This window comes from Nicotiana tomentosiformis, chromosome 5 (genome assembly GCF_000390325.3).
Source record: "Nicotiana tomentosiformis chromosome 5, ASM39032v3, whole genome shotgun sequence".
Lineage (NCBI taxonomy): Eukaryota > Viridiplantae > Streptophyta > Magnoliopsida > Solanales > Solanaceae > Nicotiana > Nicotiana tomentosiformis.
In genome coordinates this window covers 7,620,602-7,639,682 of record NC_090816.1, presented here as the reverse complement: position 1 = coordinate 7,639,682, position 19,081 = coordinate 7,620,602, and the positions used below count along the sequence as shown (strand labels likewise).

The window sequence follows — 19,081 nt, the reverse complement described above, 5'->3', positions numbered from 1 at the left end:
TCAGTTTAAAGGCAACTGAAATTAACCATATTAGAAAGCGTTCGTTTAAACACCCAGACAATGTATAACGGGAAAAACTTGTACTAATTACCCCTGTACTTCAAGAGTAAAATAGAGGACCCTTAAAAACACTCAAAGATGTATGTACTCACGACCTTTCTTCTTTTCCCTTTTTTCTCCTTAATTTGTAAGAAATTCAATTCATCTCAAATCCAACTCCTATAGTACATCTGAAGTCATCTTCAGGGAAATTGCAGAAACGGTCCCTCGATTCCCCACCAGCACTTCCTTCCGTCAGGTTAGTATTTAGACAGAGAACCCCAGGGCGCTCCAGCAGCCACACAGGTAGTTGTTGAAGCGAGACATTCTGTGAACCCTTCGGTCCCTCACAGTGCCGTAAGTTTAATCTGTGACGGGTAGGTCAGACAAGCTCAAGAATAACCTCTCATATTCAGCGTATTGCATTAAAACGTGAAGTTTCATCTTCACCAGAAAAAGCACTCGACGTTGCAGCCGCTAACCATATCCCGGACTAGTATCTTGTTATGAGACCCTGGATAGTGAATACTCGTCAGCAAAATCTTTTAAAGTACTAATGGAAACTCTCAAGTACTTCAAAATTGGAAGGAAAAAAAAAGGCACTGAGGAGCAAGACACTATCTTGATGATGCAATTTGAACGAATACAGTAACAGCATGGAATAAAGTGTAATAAATGCACAATCGAGATGCATCTTTGTGGCATTTCAATTAACCTAGCCACGTGAAGTGATGACTCCTATCTATGCACTTTAACCACACACAAAGTAAGAGCTATTGAGCGCTTCAAAATTTGGCAGAGATGATCATTAAAATCCAACACTGAAGTGATTCAAAGCATTAGTATGACCTACTAGTGATACTCTGAGAAAACTATACTTGCTTGTTTGCTTGATATTCACAGGCAATCCAGCTCACAATCTTCACCAAAACTGAAGATGTTATACCAAAGAGAACACAAAGCATATGAAATACGGAGTGTCATTGTCCCAAAGAAAAATCAAAACAAAGACAGACGGATAAAGAGCCTGATAAGACACGAGGCCTATTTCCCTTTCACCCATTTGCCACAGCTTCATGAAGCTAACCAAGGAGCTGTCTTTTATCTCATGCTGAAGTTGCTAATATACACGTCATTTAACAAATGTTCCACTAGGAAAATCTAGTTCAGTCCTTAAATAGCCCTTGCTGGGGACAAATTATGTTCCTTGTATCCTCAGCGAGGAATAAGTTCTTCAAGATATTTTAATTTTACAACAAGATTACTATTCACAGTGAAAACAATTACAAATTAAAATTACACTGTCAGTACGCCGGGACAGCATTATACTTGAACTGGTTTTCTCCAAGTTCATGGTCTCAATGCCATTTTATCCGACTTTCATCATCAATAGAGACTCATCTTCATGCACTACTTGTTTTAACGCACCCCCACCCCCCCACCCACCCCGGCCCAATGACAGAACGAAAAAACACGGAAAAAGCACCATCTGACAGTACTCTAAAAAGCCTATTGAATATTTCCAATCACAAAAGATATAGGACTTACAGGAAAGAAGAAAGTGTCCATATCTCAACATACCACAAAACAAATTTTAGGAGACAAGAATTGTTGCCAAATGAAATATACCTATCACCTTTTCCTATCATCAAAGTTACTAGCCTTCTAAAGCATACGTTGGGACCTGCATTAAATTTACAAGATACCGATGTGAGTAATAAATATAAGTTATCCCAGACAAACAATATACACTTCAAATTACCAAAAAAAAAAAAAAAAATATTCACTTCAATTTCATTGTACCGCATCATGGCTTTGGCTTATTTTCTCAAGGCATACGGAGGAAAGGTGGTCATATGGAGTCACTAGAACCTCTATTGCTCGAGGACCACCGACGAGGGGGCATGCATAAAAATGGCTTTTGTTTTTCCCCCCACCCGATGAATCCAAAGTTAGTTCTGTACTCTTCAGTTTCATTTCTTTCTGTTTTCGTTGTTCTCTCTTTTGTTTACTTGACTTACCTTTATTGGCTGTATAAATGTATGTTTTACTTTAAGTCTTTTCTTTTCTCCTAACAGTGTTCTCACCTACAAATGTCTCTTTCCTATCAGTCACTCAGTGGTCCCAATCAACCAGAAAGATGGCTGTGCATGAATATTTAACAAGCAGTCTTCATTAGAAGTTAACTATGATTTTCAGTTTAATAAAGCATAAGAATAAGTATAATTGATATGGCCAGTGCTTGATCACAAACACATCTTCCATAAAGATTTGAGGCAATAGAGAGGCATACTGGAATAGAAATTGTCAAGCTAAATACTCGTACTTCTTCAGAAGAAAACAGTTACTGGAAATTTGGAGCTAAACTGAACAAGGCTATTTGCATTCTCAAAAAGAACTTTAGACCCTTACAAGAATTTCTAGGAGAATAGCCACAGTATGCCTTTTTATTAGTAAATTAGCGATTTAACTTATCCTACGCAATCAAAAACGAAACTTGATCTATCAAATGACAATCACTGTCTAAAAAGCAAATTGCTGGTTAAAAAAACCTCTACTCCTACTAAAGTCATGACCAATAAGACTCGAAAAATGTAATTACAAATTCAATTTGGGTCTTATAATACCTCGACAATGTTTTCGACAGGAGAACAGGACATTGTGCGACCCAAACCATTTGAATTGTCATATTGGAGAATCCTCAACTTCCCTTCCTGCAAAATTTTAAGGAAAATAAATCATGATGAGAGTTCAGAGATGAGAACAGATTTATCTTTAGAACCAAGAAACATAAAAGCTCATAAAAAGTCATTGTTTACCTTGGTTCCATAGACAAGGCCACCACCAACCGAAGGATGGAAGCAAGCGACATTAACCTCATCCTCCGCACTGGGGAGAACTCTCACAAGTTCCATATCAGAAACTCTATAGACCTGATTCGCAAACGTACAAGTTGAAACTAGAAAAAACAGAATATGCAAAAATAGAAGGGGAAAACCTCTCCTAAAGCTGCCAGCACACAGGCATCCAATTTCAAGAGATCAATTTAATATTAAGTTGCCCCAATTAAACTAAAGTGCCACCGGGTTCCTTCAACTTCTAGGGTTTTTCTTCACTTCTCAGCTTTCACCTTTAAAGGCTTATTTTATTTGCATGACGTAGTTGTATTCGACTTAGCTCTTTGAAGCAGATGTCTAATGAAATTACAAAAAATGCTTACTCATAAGCAAGGAAGAAGGGCTGATTTGCATTAATTAAGTTGTTCACAGTTACTTTGATAGGGGTTAGTCAATCAATCAACTAGCATCAACGCCAAACTTGTTGGGGTACATTAGATCAATACATTAATCTATTATGTGGACATATTTTATACCATAACTAAATAGTTTATCATTTAAAGCAATTAGACGTTCTCTAGATCTCACACTTATCTCTACACAGACACACAAGTCTCTAACTAGTCTAAGACGATCCCTGCTAGGTTAAGTTTAAAAACAACTCAGCACTAATTCCAAGTAGTTGATATCACATTAATCGATCATTTGCTTCCATTACGTTATGTTCTTAATCAAATTCGTATTAATTTAGAGAAATTTTAAGTCTCGAGATACGACTTTCCTCCAAATAGTTTTAGGTCTACCTCATCCTGCTTTAGTACATTCACTCATCATACATCAATGCCCGTCTACTTCCTATCCTTCCAATCACATCCCACTAGACCAGACAGAGAGGTCATGCAACAAAGGTTAATATAAAGTTCAGATTTTTACTAGTTTGAGCAACAAGGCTCAATTCCCTTATACAGCCAGTTAATGTTGTTGAACAACCTCAAGTTCTCTGGCTGATATAGCAGGCCCACAACCAAGGCCTCAAAGGATTAAGACATACAAAGCACAAGGCACAAGCTACATGTGTTTCCTGCTTCATGTTATCATCCATTTTAACATGAATCTAAAAACCTGCAACGAGCATGCCAAGCCAATGGGTAAGTTCAACCCTTGTCAACATTGTAATTACACAAGTGCACCAAACATTCTAGTATACAACAACAACAACAACCCAGTGTAATCCCACAGGTGGGATCTGGGGAGGGTAGGATGTACGCAGCCTTACCCCTACCCTGGAAGGGCAGTCTCACTGTTTCCGATAGACCCTCGGCGCACCAAACATTCTAGTATATTGCCACAAAATGGGATAAACAAAGTGGCATTGTTTAACAGTTGTATTAACTATTATGTACCGACTCCAGCCCATTTTTCATTATATAAGGCTAGTAGATCAAATACAGAAATCAATTGGTTTCATTAAACCAGCTATATGTTGTGTTTTCAATGATGTTTTTACATAAGGAGGCAAAAGATGATATCCTGAGCATTTACATATCCAGGACTGCGACCTAACACAAATAGATGCGTCAGAAGTTCCATAAAGATTACTTCTCGATACAATTTTCAAATCATTTAATTCTCATGCATTGATTCTTTATTGTCCGTTAGGGTAGAATATTCATATGGGATTTTCTTACTTTTTGCGTGTGCGGTACATGTTCCTTCTGTTTCAAATATAAAGAAAAGACTTGGTAAAAAAATTGTTTCATAGAGAAAACACTATATCATGGAACTTTAATTTCTTGAAATTTCTACAGGTTATTAAAAATATTATGATAAGTACATCAAACATATTTAGATGCCCAAAGAGAAAATGTGCAACAAAAATTAAGACAAGTATCAATAAGTGTTTACATAATGTAGCTATAAAGACCCATGAAAGTAGTAATCTAATAATTTTTTAAGCCCGACACAAGATGGTTCTCACCTCAAGAATCGTGTAAATGGGTATAGTTGTGTCTCCATCAATAACAACACTTTTAAGTAGTGAACTATGGCGACGCCCATAAGCAAGTAACAGATGCTCTGAAGCTGGAGAAAACTGCAATTATAATGGATGTGGAGCCCCAATCAATGTCTCAGATCAGTAAGCAACAGAGAATAGTCCAAAAAATACAAAGTTAATTATTATGTGTTAATGATTGACTCCCTTTTTTCTTTTGGAGAAGTTATGTGTCAATGATTGACTAAGTTCACAAAAAGAAGAATTAAACAACTTGTGAGATCCATCTTGACGTCATGCCAAATCCAATTTTTAAATATTGTTTGTTTGTGGAGGGCGAGCATTAAGGTTGTAGGTTAGGAGGTAGGAGGCTAGCCTGTGTTTTGTCTTAGGCTGCTAGAGGCTTCAGTTGTGTCCATATTACTTCTTTAGGGCTGCAGGTTTGGTCGTAGGAGGCTAATCCGATAGTGTAGTGTCTTAGGATGCTAGTGACTCTTGTTGTATCTATATTATTCCATTGTGTCTGTAGTACTGTGTCATTGCTACTGCTTATTGTTATTGCTTTTCTCTCTATTTTCTGGTTATTACGTTGCTGATGTTACCTTTCTTGCTTCCTTTGCTACTACTGCTCCACTATCTCTTTTCATTTTCTTGAGCCGAGGGTCTATCGGAAACATCATCTTTACTCCTCCGGAGTAGGGGTAAGGTCTGCGTACACATACCCTCCCCACACCCCACTTGTGGGATTCCACTAGGTTGTTGTTGTTGGTTTTGTTGACTACTATTGGTAATATCTCACCAGGTACTGGTATGGAGTAATATGGATCAGAACTTCTATTCTATTGATGGGTATATGCAAAGTGCTATGAAAGCTCGATTATACGAGTCAGAATACTATCCGTAGATGTAAAGAAATCTACAATATAAAAATGTCATGAAACTCAATAAAGACTTGACCTGATGAATAACACTTTATGAATTAACCTCTCCTATCTCCTAATTCTCTCAATCTTTGTCCACTTTTTCTCCCTTCTTTCTCCCTTCTCACTTCTGGTACCACCAAAAATAGATACATTTCATAGAAAGGCTTGTAATTTGCATATAACTTTTTGTCAGGAAAGGAGGACCGGCTACACAGTAAAATACTATGACATTCCAAACTATGGAAGACAAGAAAGAGTCAATCTACCACTAGATAAGGCAACTTTCACATAAAAAGCAGAAGTCAGTTCTCGACGAGAGATCAACATCCTGTGCCATCTCTGGACTAACAGATCTTATCATAATCACGTGCTCAATCTCATTTTAGATTTTCATTCACTAAACGAAACAGAAGAGAACAGAACCCTTTCCTCTACTTTTCTCTTCCATATAGAACTAATATTCTTCCAGTTCCTATTCCTACAAGATCTAAAACAAAATGATCAAAACTATTAGATCTAGAGTTTTATTTCCTTAGTCAAAAAAAGGCAAAGAGAAAGAAAAAGATCCAGAGTTTAATATCATAAAGAATGCTCCTTCTCTACCAGAAAACAAGTTTGATCTTACAAAGCCATGTATGTAAATAACACAAATAAAGCATTTACCTGAATTGAAGTTAAACAATGAGCAGCTCTAATTGCTCGAGATGCAAGCACTGAACCAAACCTACATAAGGAGAAAGAGTATCAAGTAACCAACAACCATAGCAGGAACCGAAATAGAGAATGGGGATAAAATAGACAAAAAAGGAAGAAAAAGGAATAAAAGAAAAATAGAAGCTACTGTGATTGGGTATTTACGTTGCCTCCTCCAGGGAATATATCCGTAGCTCATACATAACCTGGTGGGCAGCAACTGGATGTCTGGTTGGAGAAGTTCCAGCTGCCATAATATCATGATGAAGATGGCCATGGAAACCAGGATCAGCATCTACGTTTGGCAGAATACATGCAACACAAGCTGCTAAAAATCTCCCACATGGCGAAAAATGGGCTCCCATTTCACTGAAAATAATGCCTCACAGTAAGCATTCAGAAAAGTTCATCTAAAACCATATCTGAGTTCTGACATAAAAATTAGGAACTCTCAAAGGCGGGAAATTTTCTGAAGTATAGGGCTAAGAGGCTAATCATCAACTACTCTAATAGAAATATTGTCCAAGCTAGCTCATCATGACAGCTTAATAGCTCAGTGTCAGTAAAAGCTTATCAATATCAAGCTTCCAAGCCAAAGATTTGAAACAGTAGATATCATTCCCACCTGCAAAGTACAGCATGTGGTATTGTTAAGCGACATCTGTCAGCATGAAGGGGTGCACATGGAACCTTAACATCATGATGCCATATTCTGAGTTTCACAGTGCATGGCAATTCAGCAGTCGCTGCAGCAGTCAGCGAAGTAGCTATCTCTGACTGGATGCGACCAATAGAAGTTTGAGAATCACTCTCATCATGCATAACGTTAAGGGAAGCAGCACCATCACCAGCTCCAGTAACAGGAATGGCCCGAGAGCGTGAAGAACGTTGCCGAGAACCAGATCTTCCGGACCTTGGATGATTATTGCTTGAAATTACCAAGGGAACAGCAGAAGGATTTTCCAGTTCACCATAAGTTGATGGACTAGTGGTAGTACCACTATGGTCTGGATGAGTTGCTTGTTGGGCAGCTTGGCTTTGGCCAATCAACCATCCTTGCAAAAAAGGCAATTCCCAGTATGCTGGGTCACTAAAAGGGAAAAACTGATTGTTTCTTTCTTCTGGCTGCACATCAGTCTCCATAGGATCAACTAAAGGTTGAGTACCTATATTCTCGTTTTCCCCAACAGAAGAACCAGTATGAGCTTCTTGTGCAGGAGATGCACTTTGCTCAACAGGGGACAATAAAAGTTCATACTGGCCGGACGGAGTTGAATATGTGAGAAGGCGGACAGATGATGAAGTATCTGTTCTGTGCTGTACATCGTCAGTTCTCATATCTATATCAGTTTGCTGCACAGGCATTCTGGGATCACCTCTTGCAATTGACGGCCAGATCAGGAAAGGTAGAGACATGATAGGCAGTTCATTTGCTGAAGCAGATTGATATGTGGAATGAGCATCAGTCAAATACACAGTAGGGGGAGGGTACTGCAAGTTACCCGGAGAAGTAGCACGTGTCATTGAAGAATCTGATGAATCCAGATCGTTGACCTACAAAATAAAGGGGCAATGCCGTCTAAAACAACCAAAATTCACACCTCAAGTCACCAAACACAGAGTAATACCTCAGCTGTTAAAAGAAATGGGGCAGCATGTGGATGGAAATGTACAGCACGAAGAGAACGCCGTGTCTTCAGTACAATTGCTGGTGTAGAAGCCTCTCCTCTTCTGTTGTAGTGCCATATATAAAGCTGTCATTGATTGCAAAATCAGCACCCACTACCAGAGCTTGGAATATATCACTCAAGAGAATGTTCTCAGGCCAGAATCTTTACCTTGTGGCCTGAAGCAACGGCTAGAACTTCCCCTTGGGCATGGAACGCTATGGATGCGATGGGACGATCTGTAGGAGATGAATATTTCACCAGTTATAATCAAAAGAAAAGAGTAAAGTGCACACAGAGGCTGATCTAGCTTGTAACCTATGGGTTCACGGCACAATAGCTTTTTCCCAGACTCAATATATGTATTAAGAAATCCACTAAATATCTATAATTATTTGTCTGTGAACCCAGTTACTATTGTATATTAACTTGAGATCTTTCTAGGAACCCCATATACTTCAAATCCTGGATCCCCTCTGTGCACACAGTTTTTTTCTTCTTTAACTACTGAGATATTACAGAGTATTACAAAAATCTCGCGATCCTATACACTCGGCAGTTTTTGCATCCCACAACCGAACTTCGTGGTCCAAACTTCCACTTGCCAGTATTTCAGGGTACAATGGATGGAAACGAACCTACAGATGTGAACCAGAATGTAAGATCCAGGAACAAAGGTGTTATGCCAAAACATTCAGCAAAGAAAGACAGCCTTACCACCCAAGGTGTCCTGCGGTGTCCACTCAAAACCTTTAAGCACTTCCCAGTTTGGTAGTCAATTATTTTCACTGTGTGATCTCCGCTGCCACCAGGGAAAAGATATTATATGTTTGTAAACTTACCAAAGTAGCAAAATTCTAAGTTTAATCCAACCAGAAACAAGTAAAATTGTTCTCTGTCTTATCTATAAGGAGGGAGAATACACAAATAGCTACACTACAAGTTAGCATATATCCAAATATGGTTAGTTATTAGGTAAGTTTGCAAGATGCAGAGAGCTAGACAATTAATATAACAACTACGATAATATAAAACAGATGGATAGAAAACTAGCATAAGTGCATAACATATCACATATTGTACATGTCTATGTAATCTAAGAGAGACTGACTGCGTAGAAGCAAGTGTCCTCCCATCAGGACTGAATGCTGCTGCAATGGTAGACCTTGGAGGAGGCAGCAGTGGACAATACTTGGCCGATAAATGTTGCAGTGACTCTGCCTCTACCCTGCAATATTATTTAAATGAGACTGACGAAGAAAACAAAAGTGGCAAGATTCTATCAAACATTACAGGGGAAAAAAGGGAGAACAGAGATAATGAAGTTACCATGATATTAGTCCCCGTCTAGCATCACTTGCCACTTCACGTTTTAATCCATAGGAGTCAAGAGTACATTTAGTGTTCTCACCCCAAAATTTTCTGGAAGCGCGTTTAGTTTGAGGAGATACCTCCCTTCTTGTTAACAGCTGAAAGACATTACTGTAGCAGGTACAAAAATAAACCAAATCAGCAACCAAAATAAAATCAGATAGCACCCTCATTGAGTATGCTCACAAATTTTTCTGCAAGCACATTTGGTTCGAGAAGATACCTCCCTCATTGCATATGCTCAGAAATTACTTGGCTGAATGTTTAATTATTTAACCCTGAGATTCTAATATTCAAACCATATCATAAGTATTATTGTACATTCCTACTATAGAAACCTTCATGCTAAATTGAAGTGACCAGACATAAGCATATAAATCCTCGCCCAAAACATGTGACCTAGCATTCAAAGCGCTTGTGTAAGAGCCTTGGAATCAAGGTGAGAATTCTAATAGAGGTGGCACTAGGTAAATTATTCCTAGCTACCTTAGCTAAGCCTTGGTGGAAAGATTTACTGGTACCTATGCTACTGAAAGGTAGCAGGTATTCGATGAATTAGTCAACGTGCAAGAAGATACAAGAGAGAGAGAGAGAGAGAGAGAGAGAGAGAGTGTGTGTGTGTGTGTGTGTGTGTGTGTGTTCATTCTTATGGTAAGCTAAAAGCTCGGGAATCTAACTGCACCCATTAATAGCAACATTACAACTATTACACCCTTCTCCTAACTTTAAATTATGATGTAAGGATTGTTAAATTTTTGTCAATCCACATAGAGAAAAGGTAACAAAGATGAACTACGAGCTTTAATTCCCAGGCAGAGGAGGTCGAATTCTGATTGTCATTGACGTTTTCCCAAAATTTTCCTCAAACCTCTCAGTCACATGTTACTTTCTACCACAAAATCTCAAACGAAGTTTTAGCTTGGCTTTTCTGGCGATACAAATGTATTTAGAATTTTTTTTTTAATTGAATAATGCAAATAGGTCAATGAGGCAGCTTATAACTATAATCATTACCGTCATTTGGGACAAGGAAATGAACTATAAATTACCTATAGAATGTTAGAATTGCAAAATCCAAGTCCATAGCACCATTTGAAGCAATATCTAAAAGTACCAAGATAAAGATTAAGACTTCTTTTTTTATGAGTATGATGTCCGAGCCAACTTGTGCACACCTCGACTATTCAATCCGGCACTTTCTTGGTAACTCTTTCCACCAAGGCTTGGGCACACGAAAACTTATCACCTAGTGTTTTTATCCTCCGCAAGAATTTGAACTTGAGAGTTACCAAGGCTTAGGCAGATGAAAACTTATCACCTAGTGTTTTTATCCTCCGCAAGAACTTGAACCTGAGACCTCATAGTTCACCTCCAACTTCATTGAACACACCCTTGGGTGCCATAAAGATTAAGACTTAGTTACGCTGGTAAGCTTCTTTAGGTCCACTGTTCGCTAGGAGTTGGAGATTTATATGTCACTAAAAAATATAGAGAATTACTAGTATTAGAGCACCTAAATTATTGAATGTTGGATTAAGACGTGTCCAAATGGAGATAGAAACTACTAGTATTGGATTGAGGTATAGTAGTAGTATTGTTGTCGAAACTACAAGATAAAAACATCGGCAATCATCAAAAAGCACACATTTTGACAACATGCCGTCATCTGCCGCTTCAGATCAATCATCAAATCTTAGTTCAATTCCAGACATTAGAGATAGTTAATGAAGAAAAACCTAAATTTTCAGATCTGTGAATAAGAAAGTAACTAAAGATGCAAAATTGAGAAATAAATTAGGGTTTTGGAGATAGACCTGTGTTTACAATTGTGGTTTTGAGGCACCGCCGCAGAAGGATGTGAATTCCGCGAAGTTGACGGTGCACTGCTTGAATTCTCCGGCAAGACAGACGATCTCATGATTTCACCGCATTTCAGTGAATTTAAACAAATTTTATCGGGAAATTCAGATTGGTATATATAGAAGAAAATTGAGGTGCGACTTCAATTTTTGAAAATGTCCTCAAATTTTGATGAATTCCCCGGAAAAATGGAAAAGGACGGTGAGTGTGTGAAAGGGCAAAATGGGAAGAGGAAAATTGGAGAAATGAGAAGGAGAAGGAGGAGACGTTAACAAGGGAAGGGCTGTAATATTTAGTCGCTTCGGATTTGGATTTTTCCGGCGTCGGACAGTAATATATTTGCTGATAAAAATCCTCGAAGGCGCGTGAAGTCACTACTAACTTAAAAAATAAATTAAAAAATCCAATTGGGAAAAAACTTACATGGAAAAAAAAAGGTTAGTGAATGAATATTCTTTTTTTTCGTTTCCCCTCGTTTGATATTTGAATTGAAGTCCGGATTAATTTAAATTTACGATGTAAGACTCATTAAAAAGAGAAATGCTCGAATACTCGTAAGTGAAAAATTAAAGAATAATTATTAAGACAAAGAATTAATTAGCTCTAGAAATTGGAATCTAATTTCTCTAAAGCTATATCAACTTATAGTATTTACTCAATATTTAAAAAAATGAAAACGTCATTAAAATGAGGTAATAAACTAAAGTTGGAGAACAGGTAAAATCTTGAACCTAGACTTTTAAGAAAGGCTTGATATATTGTATAATATTTCAAATTTGTTAGAGGTATATTTTAATATTGTTTCCGATATTAATTTGAGTGAGATTTTGATTTTATCCCAACGCGAGCTCTTGTGGATTCATTAATTGGATTATTTTTACTTGTGTTTTGGCATTTGTTGTATAAAATTATTGGATCGACTAATATAAATTTGTAAGAGCATTTATATTGGTAAGTACAAATGTTAAAGTCAAGCAATTATTTATTTAAATATAAAAAGTGGAAATCTTTTTGCAGTAGATAAAAATGAAATTAAGAGATTATGGGTGTGTTTGGTACGAAGGAAAATATTTTTCAATTTTTTCATGTTTGGTTGAGTTAAATGTTTTGGAAAATATTTTCCCAATAAACTCATTTTCCTCCAATTCCCTGTCAAGAGAAGGAAAAACATTTTCTAAAATTTCAACCTTCCCCACCCTATTCCCCATCCCTACCAACCCCCACACTCCCATCTACCGATCCCACCCCCGCCCCGCTCCCATCCCACCCTAAATAAATATATTATTAATTATACTTTCTTTTTATGTAATAGATGGATTTTTTTTCATTTCAACAAATGAATATTTTCTTTTCATGATATAAAAAAGTATTTTTTTTTTATTTTAACAAAAAAATACTTTCTTTTCATGATGTAGAAAAAGTATTTTATTTCATTTCAACAAAATAAGTATTTTCTTTTCATGATATAGAAAAAGTTCAACCAAATATTCTTTTTTCAACAAAATGAGTATTTTCTTGGGGAATGGGGTGAAGAGAATACCATAAAAAAATATTTTCCTAAAAAAATATTTTCTACTCTCTAACCAAATACTAAAAAATATTTTTCGGAAAAAGTTTTTCATTTACCTACCAAATAAGGGAGAACTCATTTTCACGAAAATATTTTATAGGAAAATATTTTATATGAAAAACATTTTCCTTCGTACCAAATACACCCTATATGTTGTTCCTTTTACGTTATTAATTTTCAGAGGACTTCAAATGTTAATAACTAAGGGTGTGTTTAATATGAAGGAAAATATTTTTTTATTTTTTCATGTTTGGTTAGCCTTAATGTTTTGAAAAATATTTTACTCATGAACTCATTTTCCTCAAATTGGAGGAAAATATTTTTCCTAATAAGAAAAGAGAAAACATTTTCCGAAACTCCTTCTCAACCTTCCATACCCTATTCCCCATCCTCACCCCACACCCCACCTCCACCCGATCCCACCCCGCCCACTCTACCCCACCTCCACCCAATCCCCAACCCTAAATAAAAATATTATTAATAGTACTTTCTTAGATTTTTTTTTATTTCAACAAATGAGTATTATTTTTTCATGATATAAAAAAATATTTTTTTATTTTAACAAAAAAATATTTTATTTGATGTAGAAAAAGTATTTTTTTTCATTTCAACAAAAAAAGTATTTTCTTTTCATGATGTAATTTTTTTTTTATTTCAATAAAATGAGTATTTTCTTTCCATGATTTAGAAAGAGTATTTTCTTTTATTTCAATAAAATGAGTATATTATTTTCATGTTGTAGAAAGATTACTTTCTTTTTCAACCAAAAAAATAAATATTTTCTTTTTAGTTATGGAGTACAAATTTCAAGTTATTTTTGCGTAAAAAAGTAAAGCAGCAAATTAGTTCTTTTGAGTTTGTGTGAATTTTTAGAGACTTGGAGAGGGGATAAGGAGAGTAGCATGACAAACATATTTTTTACTCTCTAACCGAACACTAGAAAATATTTTTCATTCACAACAAAATAAGGAAAAATAAGTGATAAAACCACTCATTTTCTATATATTTTTCATGAAAAATATTTTCCTTCGGACCAAACATACCCTAAATTTTAAATCTTATTCTCACGTTTCTAAATTACACGTGGCAAAACCCAGTTTAAGATAATTATGTTGACTAAATCTTATTATCTGTACTTCTTTATCACTATAAATATGCCACCTTCCTTATTCTTGTATCTCCAAACTCCAACTGTAAAACAAAAAAATACTCAAAAGACTCAAAATTTGTTCTTATATTCTTTCAATTTTTCATACATTTTACTTATGGCAATGAGTTTGCCGCATCAAATCGGAGCATTATCAGGAACGGCAATATCATCGGAAACTGAAAGTGTTTCCGGCGAAGCTCCGGCAAAAACAACACTTACTACATCAGCATTGTGGAGAGCTCCGGTAACAAATCTCCGAGTATCGGTGCAAAAATCAGGAAGTCAAGTAGATATAGCGTCACCATCACCGCCTTTGAGTCCGGTGACGTGTCATGCGCTAACGGAGGCGCGTGATGCTTTAGCGGAGACGGCGGAGGTGAAGAAAGAGCACAAATTGGGGAAAGGAGTACCGGTATACGTGATGATGCCGTTGGACAGTGTGAAAACGGATAATACGGTGAATCGTAAGAAGGCGATGAAGGCGAGTTTACAGGCGTTGAAGAGTGCTGGAGTTGAAGGGATAATGATGGACGTGTGGTGGGGATTGGTGGAGCGGGACGCACCGGGAGAGTACAATTGGGGTGGTTATGCGGAGGTTTTGGAAATGGCGAAAAAGCGAGGGCTTAAAGTTCAGGCTGTGATGTCGTTTCATCAGTGTGGCGGAAACGTCGGTGACTCTTGTTCGTGAGTAGCATAATAACTACTATTTTGAATGAGTTTTAAGTTTTATACACGATAAACATTAATTAATATAACCTGCTAAACATAGTTTCTAACATGCTATTGCATGTTAAAATTCATGATAGTATTAAAAGATCTGTACGCTATTAGTGTAAAGGGCAGTAAGTTGCACTAAGCTCTCGCTATGTGCGTGTTCCGGGATGCAGCCTTAATTTCTACATCTTGTTATTTCCACAGCTTGAACTTGTGACCTCGCTATTGCATTTCAACTTTACTATTAGTGTATACAACTTAAATTCTTTCGAATTGTTATTTCTTTATTACTTGAAGATAATTTGAATTGTTAGTTCTTGTAATCTTCTCTTGAAGATTCCGTATTTTGAAGCACGTTTTCGACTTACATTACTTCATGTTGGATTCAAGCTGGAACTAGTTAAAGAAGCTAATTTACTTTTTCTTTTCTTTTTATGTAACTATTATTAAGCATTTAATAGTGTAGTGTATAATATAATGTAAATGTATTACTTTTTAAGTAGGAGTACTTTTCGATAGCTGATTTATAGGATCCGAGGAAGGAGGAAGGAGGAAGGAGGAAGGAAGAAGGGGGGAATAGGGGAACAGGGGAAGACGAGCAAAAAGTTGCATAATCATACAATTTAAACTTAAACATGTCAATCTCGTCCTTAAACTTAAATGGGGGTTTAAAGCCTAGAGTTGTTCAAGTATCCTCATAATCTTAGAACTTCTGATCAATTTTAGTTGGTGCACTCCTTTGGGTGGGATTAGGTACTAACAACATTTAGCATCTCCTTTATATCCTGATGGGGGTTTGATAGGGTATCAGTAAAGAGGACATTATTATTTTTGTGTTTAATTACACATTCCGGGAAACATGCAACAATATTTCTGTTTCATTCATATGTCTATTTTGCTTTAGAACTAAAGGGGTAGTTACATTATGTTACAAGGATGGAATAAGCAAGCTAAGTACAAATTGGTTTCTATGTTGTTTCGTCAAGATCTGTGCTTTATTGAAAAAGGAATCTGAACAAAGCTTTTCTGATAATCATGTATCAAGCAGGCTGAATTTGGTTAACTTGGTCTGTCGGAAAACATGAAGACGTCAAAAGTCATTGATATTTTGGTTATCAACACCGCAAAGTTATTTGCAGTGTATAGAAATATTGAATGGTGATGAAGTGTTTGAGTTGGAAGAGTATGTTGATTAGTGACTTGATGACTACTGCTAATATTAGTAGTTGTTTGAAACTGCTTGTTGTAATCCTGTCTTGCCGAGTGTATGCGTATAGAGCTCTTCTGAACATATGGATCCACAAAAAATTCATAGTCACATTGTTAACCACTTTATTGTGGATTAACTTCTCAAATTTGGTGATAACTGGAGAATGCAATATCTCCCATCTATTTAGTAATCACCTGTTATTGGTTTCTTATCTTAAAAGTAAATTTTGATATTTTAGGATATTTTGATATTTTAGGATCCCTCTTCCAGGGTGGGTCGTTAAAGAGATTGACAAGGATCCCGACCTTGCATATTCGGATCAATGGGGAAGGAGGAATCATGAATATATCTCGCTTGGTTGTGATACTCTTCCTGTCCTTAAAGGGAGGACTCCTGTTGAATGTTACTCCGACTTCATGAGAGCATTTAGAGATAGATTTGAGAATCTGCTAGGGGACACTATTGTGGTAAGTGTTCACATTTTTTAACCTTACGCTATGCTGAATGAAATTGCTTATCCAAGTGTGTGGAAGCTCAAGCTTTTCTTAAACGGCTAATGTAATATAGGAAATTCAAGTTGGCATGGGTCCAGCTGGAGAGCTACGTTATCCATCCTACCCTGTAAAAGATGGAATATGGAAATTTCCCGGTATTGGAGCTTTTCAGTGTTATGACAAGGTACACATTAACTCCTTTCGTTTTCCTTTTGTTCTGTATTCCTTGAAAAAATTTTGAATGCCTTATCTTTGATGAATTGTTCTCACAAATCTTATGTTTTGTAGTATATGCTCAGCAGCTTAAAGGTTGCAGCAGAAGAAGCTGGCAAGCCTGAGTGGGGTTACACTGGTCCGACGGATGCAGGCGAGTATAACAACTGGCCAGAAGATACTACCTTTTTCAAGAAAGAAAGTGGTGGTTGGAATTGTCCGTACGGTGAGTTCTTCCTCACATGGTATTCTCAAATGCTTTTGGATCATGGTGAGGGAATATTGCAGTCCACCAAAGCTATATTCGAGAAGAAGGGCGTCAAGATATCAGTTAAGGTTGCAGGCATACATTGGCACTATGGAACACGGTCCCATGCCCCTGAACTCACTGCAGGGTACTACAACACCCGTTTCCGAGATGGTTACCTTCCAATTGCTCAGATGCTTGCCCGACACGATGCTATTTTCAACTTCACATGTATTGAGATGCGAGACCACGAGCAGCCACAGGACGCGGAATGTGCACCTGAGAAGTTGGTTAGGCAAGTAGCATTAGCAACTCGAGAAGCTCAAGTTCCACTAGCTGGCGAGAATGCTTTGCCACGATACAATGAGTTTGCACATGAGCAGATCCTCCAAGCATCCTCATTGAATATCGACAGCCAATCAGACGATAGACAAATGTGTGCATTTACTTATCTGAGGATGAATCCAGACCTTTTCCATCCCGACAACTGGAGAAGGTTTATCGCATTTGTGAAGAAACTGAACGACGGAAAAGATGTGCACCATTGTCGGGAACAAGTGGAGCGGGAGGCTGAGCATTTTGTGCATGTTACTCAGCCTCCAGTGCAAGAAGCTGCCATTGCCCTCATGCACTGAGAATCTCATATTCCCAGCTGTATACTTCTTCAGACGATACACTTTGTTATGAGTCTCATGACCCCTGTATTATGCAGTTCTTACTATAGGAGTATAGGGTATCCTCAGCTTTGTTCTGCCTTGTATTTGTATGAAATGCATTATAGTGCAATCTTGGTTTGGGATATAATATTTTTGATGATATAGTTCAATCCTGGAAGATTGAAATGTATTGTTTTTCTCTAGGTTTCATATTAATAGTCAGAGAAATGCAAACTTCTCTTGAATACGAGCCTAATTTTTTTCTTTTTATACTATTTTCAGGATCCAATGCTAGCATAGTGGAAAGTGCCTAGGTTTTGCCAATCCTCCTCACATGGTATGTTTTTTAGATCCAGAAAAATATGACTTCACTCTTGAACAAAAGAAAATAAGTGAAATTGTGATTTTTTTTCTTTCTGTCTGTTAAAGCCTTGGGGCTCGTTTGGTACGTGCGATATGAGATAATTAATTCCGAAAGTAAATTTGCGATGAGTTTATCTCACATTTGGTAAGGATAAATCGTAGTATAATTGATCCCGGGATTAATTATTCCGGGATTATAGTGTTTTTTATCCCTATAGAAAGGTGGGATAACTAATCTCGGGATAATTAATCATGAGATAACTTATTTCCCAATCAAATGATCCCTTAGTGGACAGAATTAACCAATACATGTGCCGGTGGAAAATAGGAAATATCCCGTAAACTTAGTTAGGCGGTACGTTGTTATGGGGAGAGTAATTTTATCAAAGCCTAAAAGGTTTTCTTGTGTTTTTTTTCGAGATATCTGTTCCTCGGTGATCTTTGGTCGGTAGATATATAAATTTTCCAGCCAATTACGTTATTGACTTATCGTATCGAAGGTTCATGCACCAAGTTTAACATCAATATTTTAATTAGGGAAAGCTCCATTTATATAAAATGATAATTCTAAAGTTAATAGTGAAGTACGGGGAACTAAAATAAAGGAAATGAAATGTAAATGAACACATGGAGAATTAGGAACAAAGCAAAGAAAATACATATATATATATATATATATATATATATATATATATATATATATATATATATATATATATATATATATTTATAAAACAATGTCTCTTCCTTTGTTCGGTTTGTGGAGTAACAAAGAGAGTTGAGAAGAAGACTAAATTCTTGTTTACAACAGCCAAGGCAAAAGATATATTAGTTAGAAATCTTAGGTTTGAGTCGCCTTCGAGAGGGAACACTTTATCTCTAAAATGTGATATTTTGATGCGAATCTTGATTAGTCAAGTTCTGAATCGGAAATCGAACACTAGATGGGAAACAAAAAAAAGAGAGAAATATTGGTTGATTAGGGGTATTTGCGGTATTGTTTAGGCCAAGATTTACCTACAATATGATCACATTAACTATGTTGGTTTGTCAGATATATACACCAAATCCAACCCAATAT

At 36.7% G+C, this 19,081-nt stretch overlaps 2 protein-coding genes across 3 annotated transcripts; one reads left to right on the top strand and one right to left on the bottom strand.

Moving 5' to 3' along the window:
* On the bottom strand, nt 1-11,701 carry LOC104102657 (uncharacterized). Of its 2 annotated transcripts, XM_009610430.4 has the most exons (16): nt 11,338-11,701; nt 9,482-9,634; nt 9,264-9,380; nt 8,870-8,954; nt 8,682-8,790; nt 8,324-8,391; nt 8,114-8,239; nt 7,988-8,039; nt 7,111-7,918; nt 6,651-6,854; nt 6,456-6,516; nt 4,855-4,968; nt 2,859-2,972; nt 2,667-2,753; nt 1,669-1,723; nt 1-553 (listed from the first exon to the last, which is right to left on the bottom strand). In XM_009610430.4, the coding sequence occupies exons 1-15, from the start codon at nt 11,439-11,441 to the stop codon at nt 1,697-1,699; spliced, it is 2,229 nt and encodes a 742-aa protein (XP_009608725.1). In that variant the 5' UTR covers nt 11,442-11,701; the 3' UTR covers nt 1-553; nt 1,669-1,696. The 2 variants fall into 2 exon arrangements, with proteins under 2 accessions (XP_009608725.1, XP_009608724.1); XM_009610429.4 differs by having other exon boundaries at nt 7,111-8,039; nt 11,338-11,700.
* Nucleotides 11,702-14,152: 2,451 nt separating this feature from the next.
* Nucleotides 14,153-17,907, top strand: LOC104102658 (beta-amylase 1, chloroplastic-like). Its single transcript, XM_009610431.4, has 4 exons — nt 14,153-14,787; nt 16,284-16,494; nt 16,595-16,705; nt 16,810-17,907. Exons 1-4 carry the CDS (start codon nt 14,219-14,221, stop codon nt 17,614-17,616), a joined length of 1,698 nt encoding a protein of 565 aa, XP_009608726.1. The 5' UTR covers nt 14,153-14,218; the 3' UTR covers nt 17,617-17,907.
* The last annotated feature ends 1,174 nt before the right edge of the window (nt 17,908-19,081 follow it).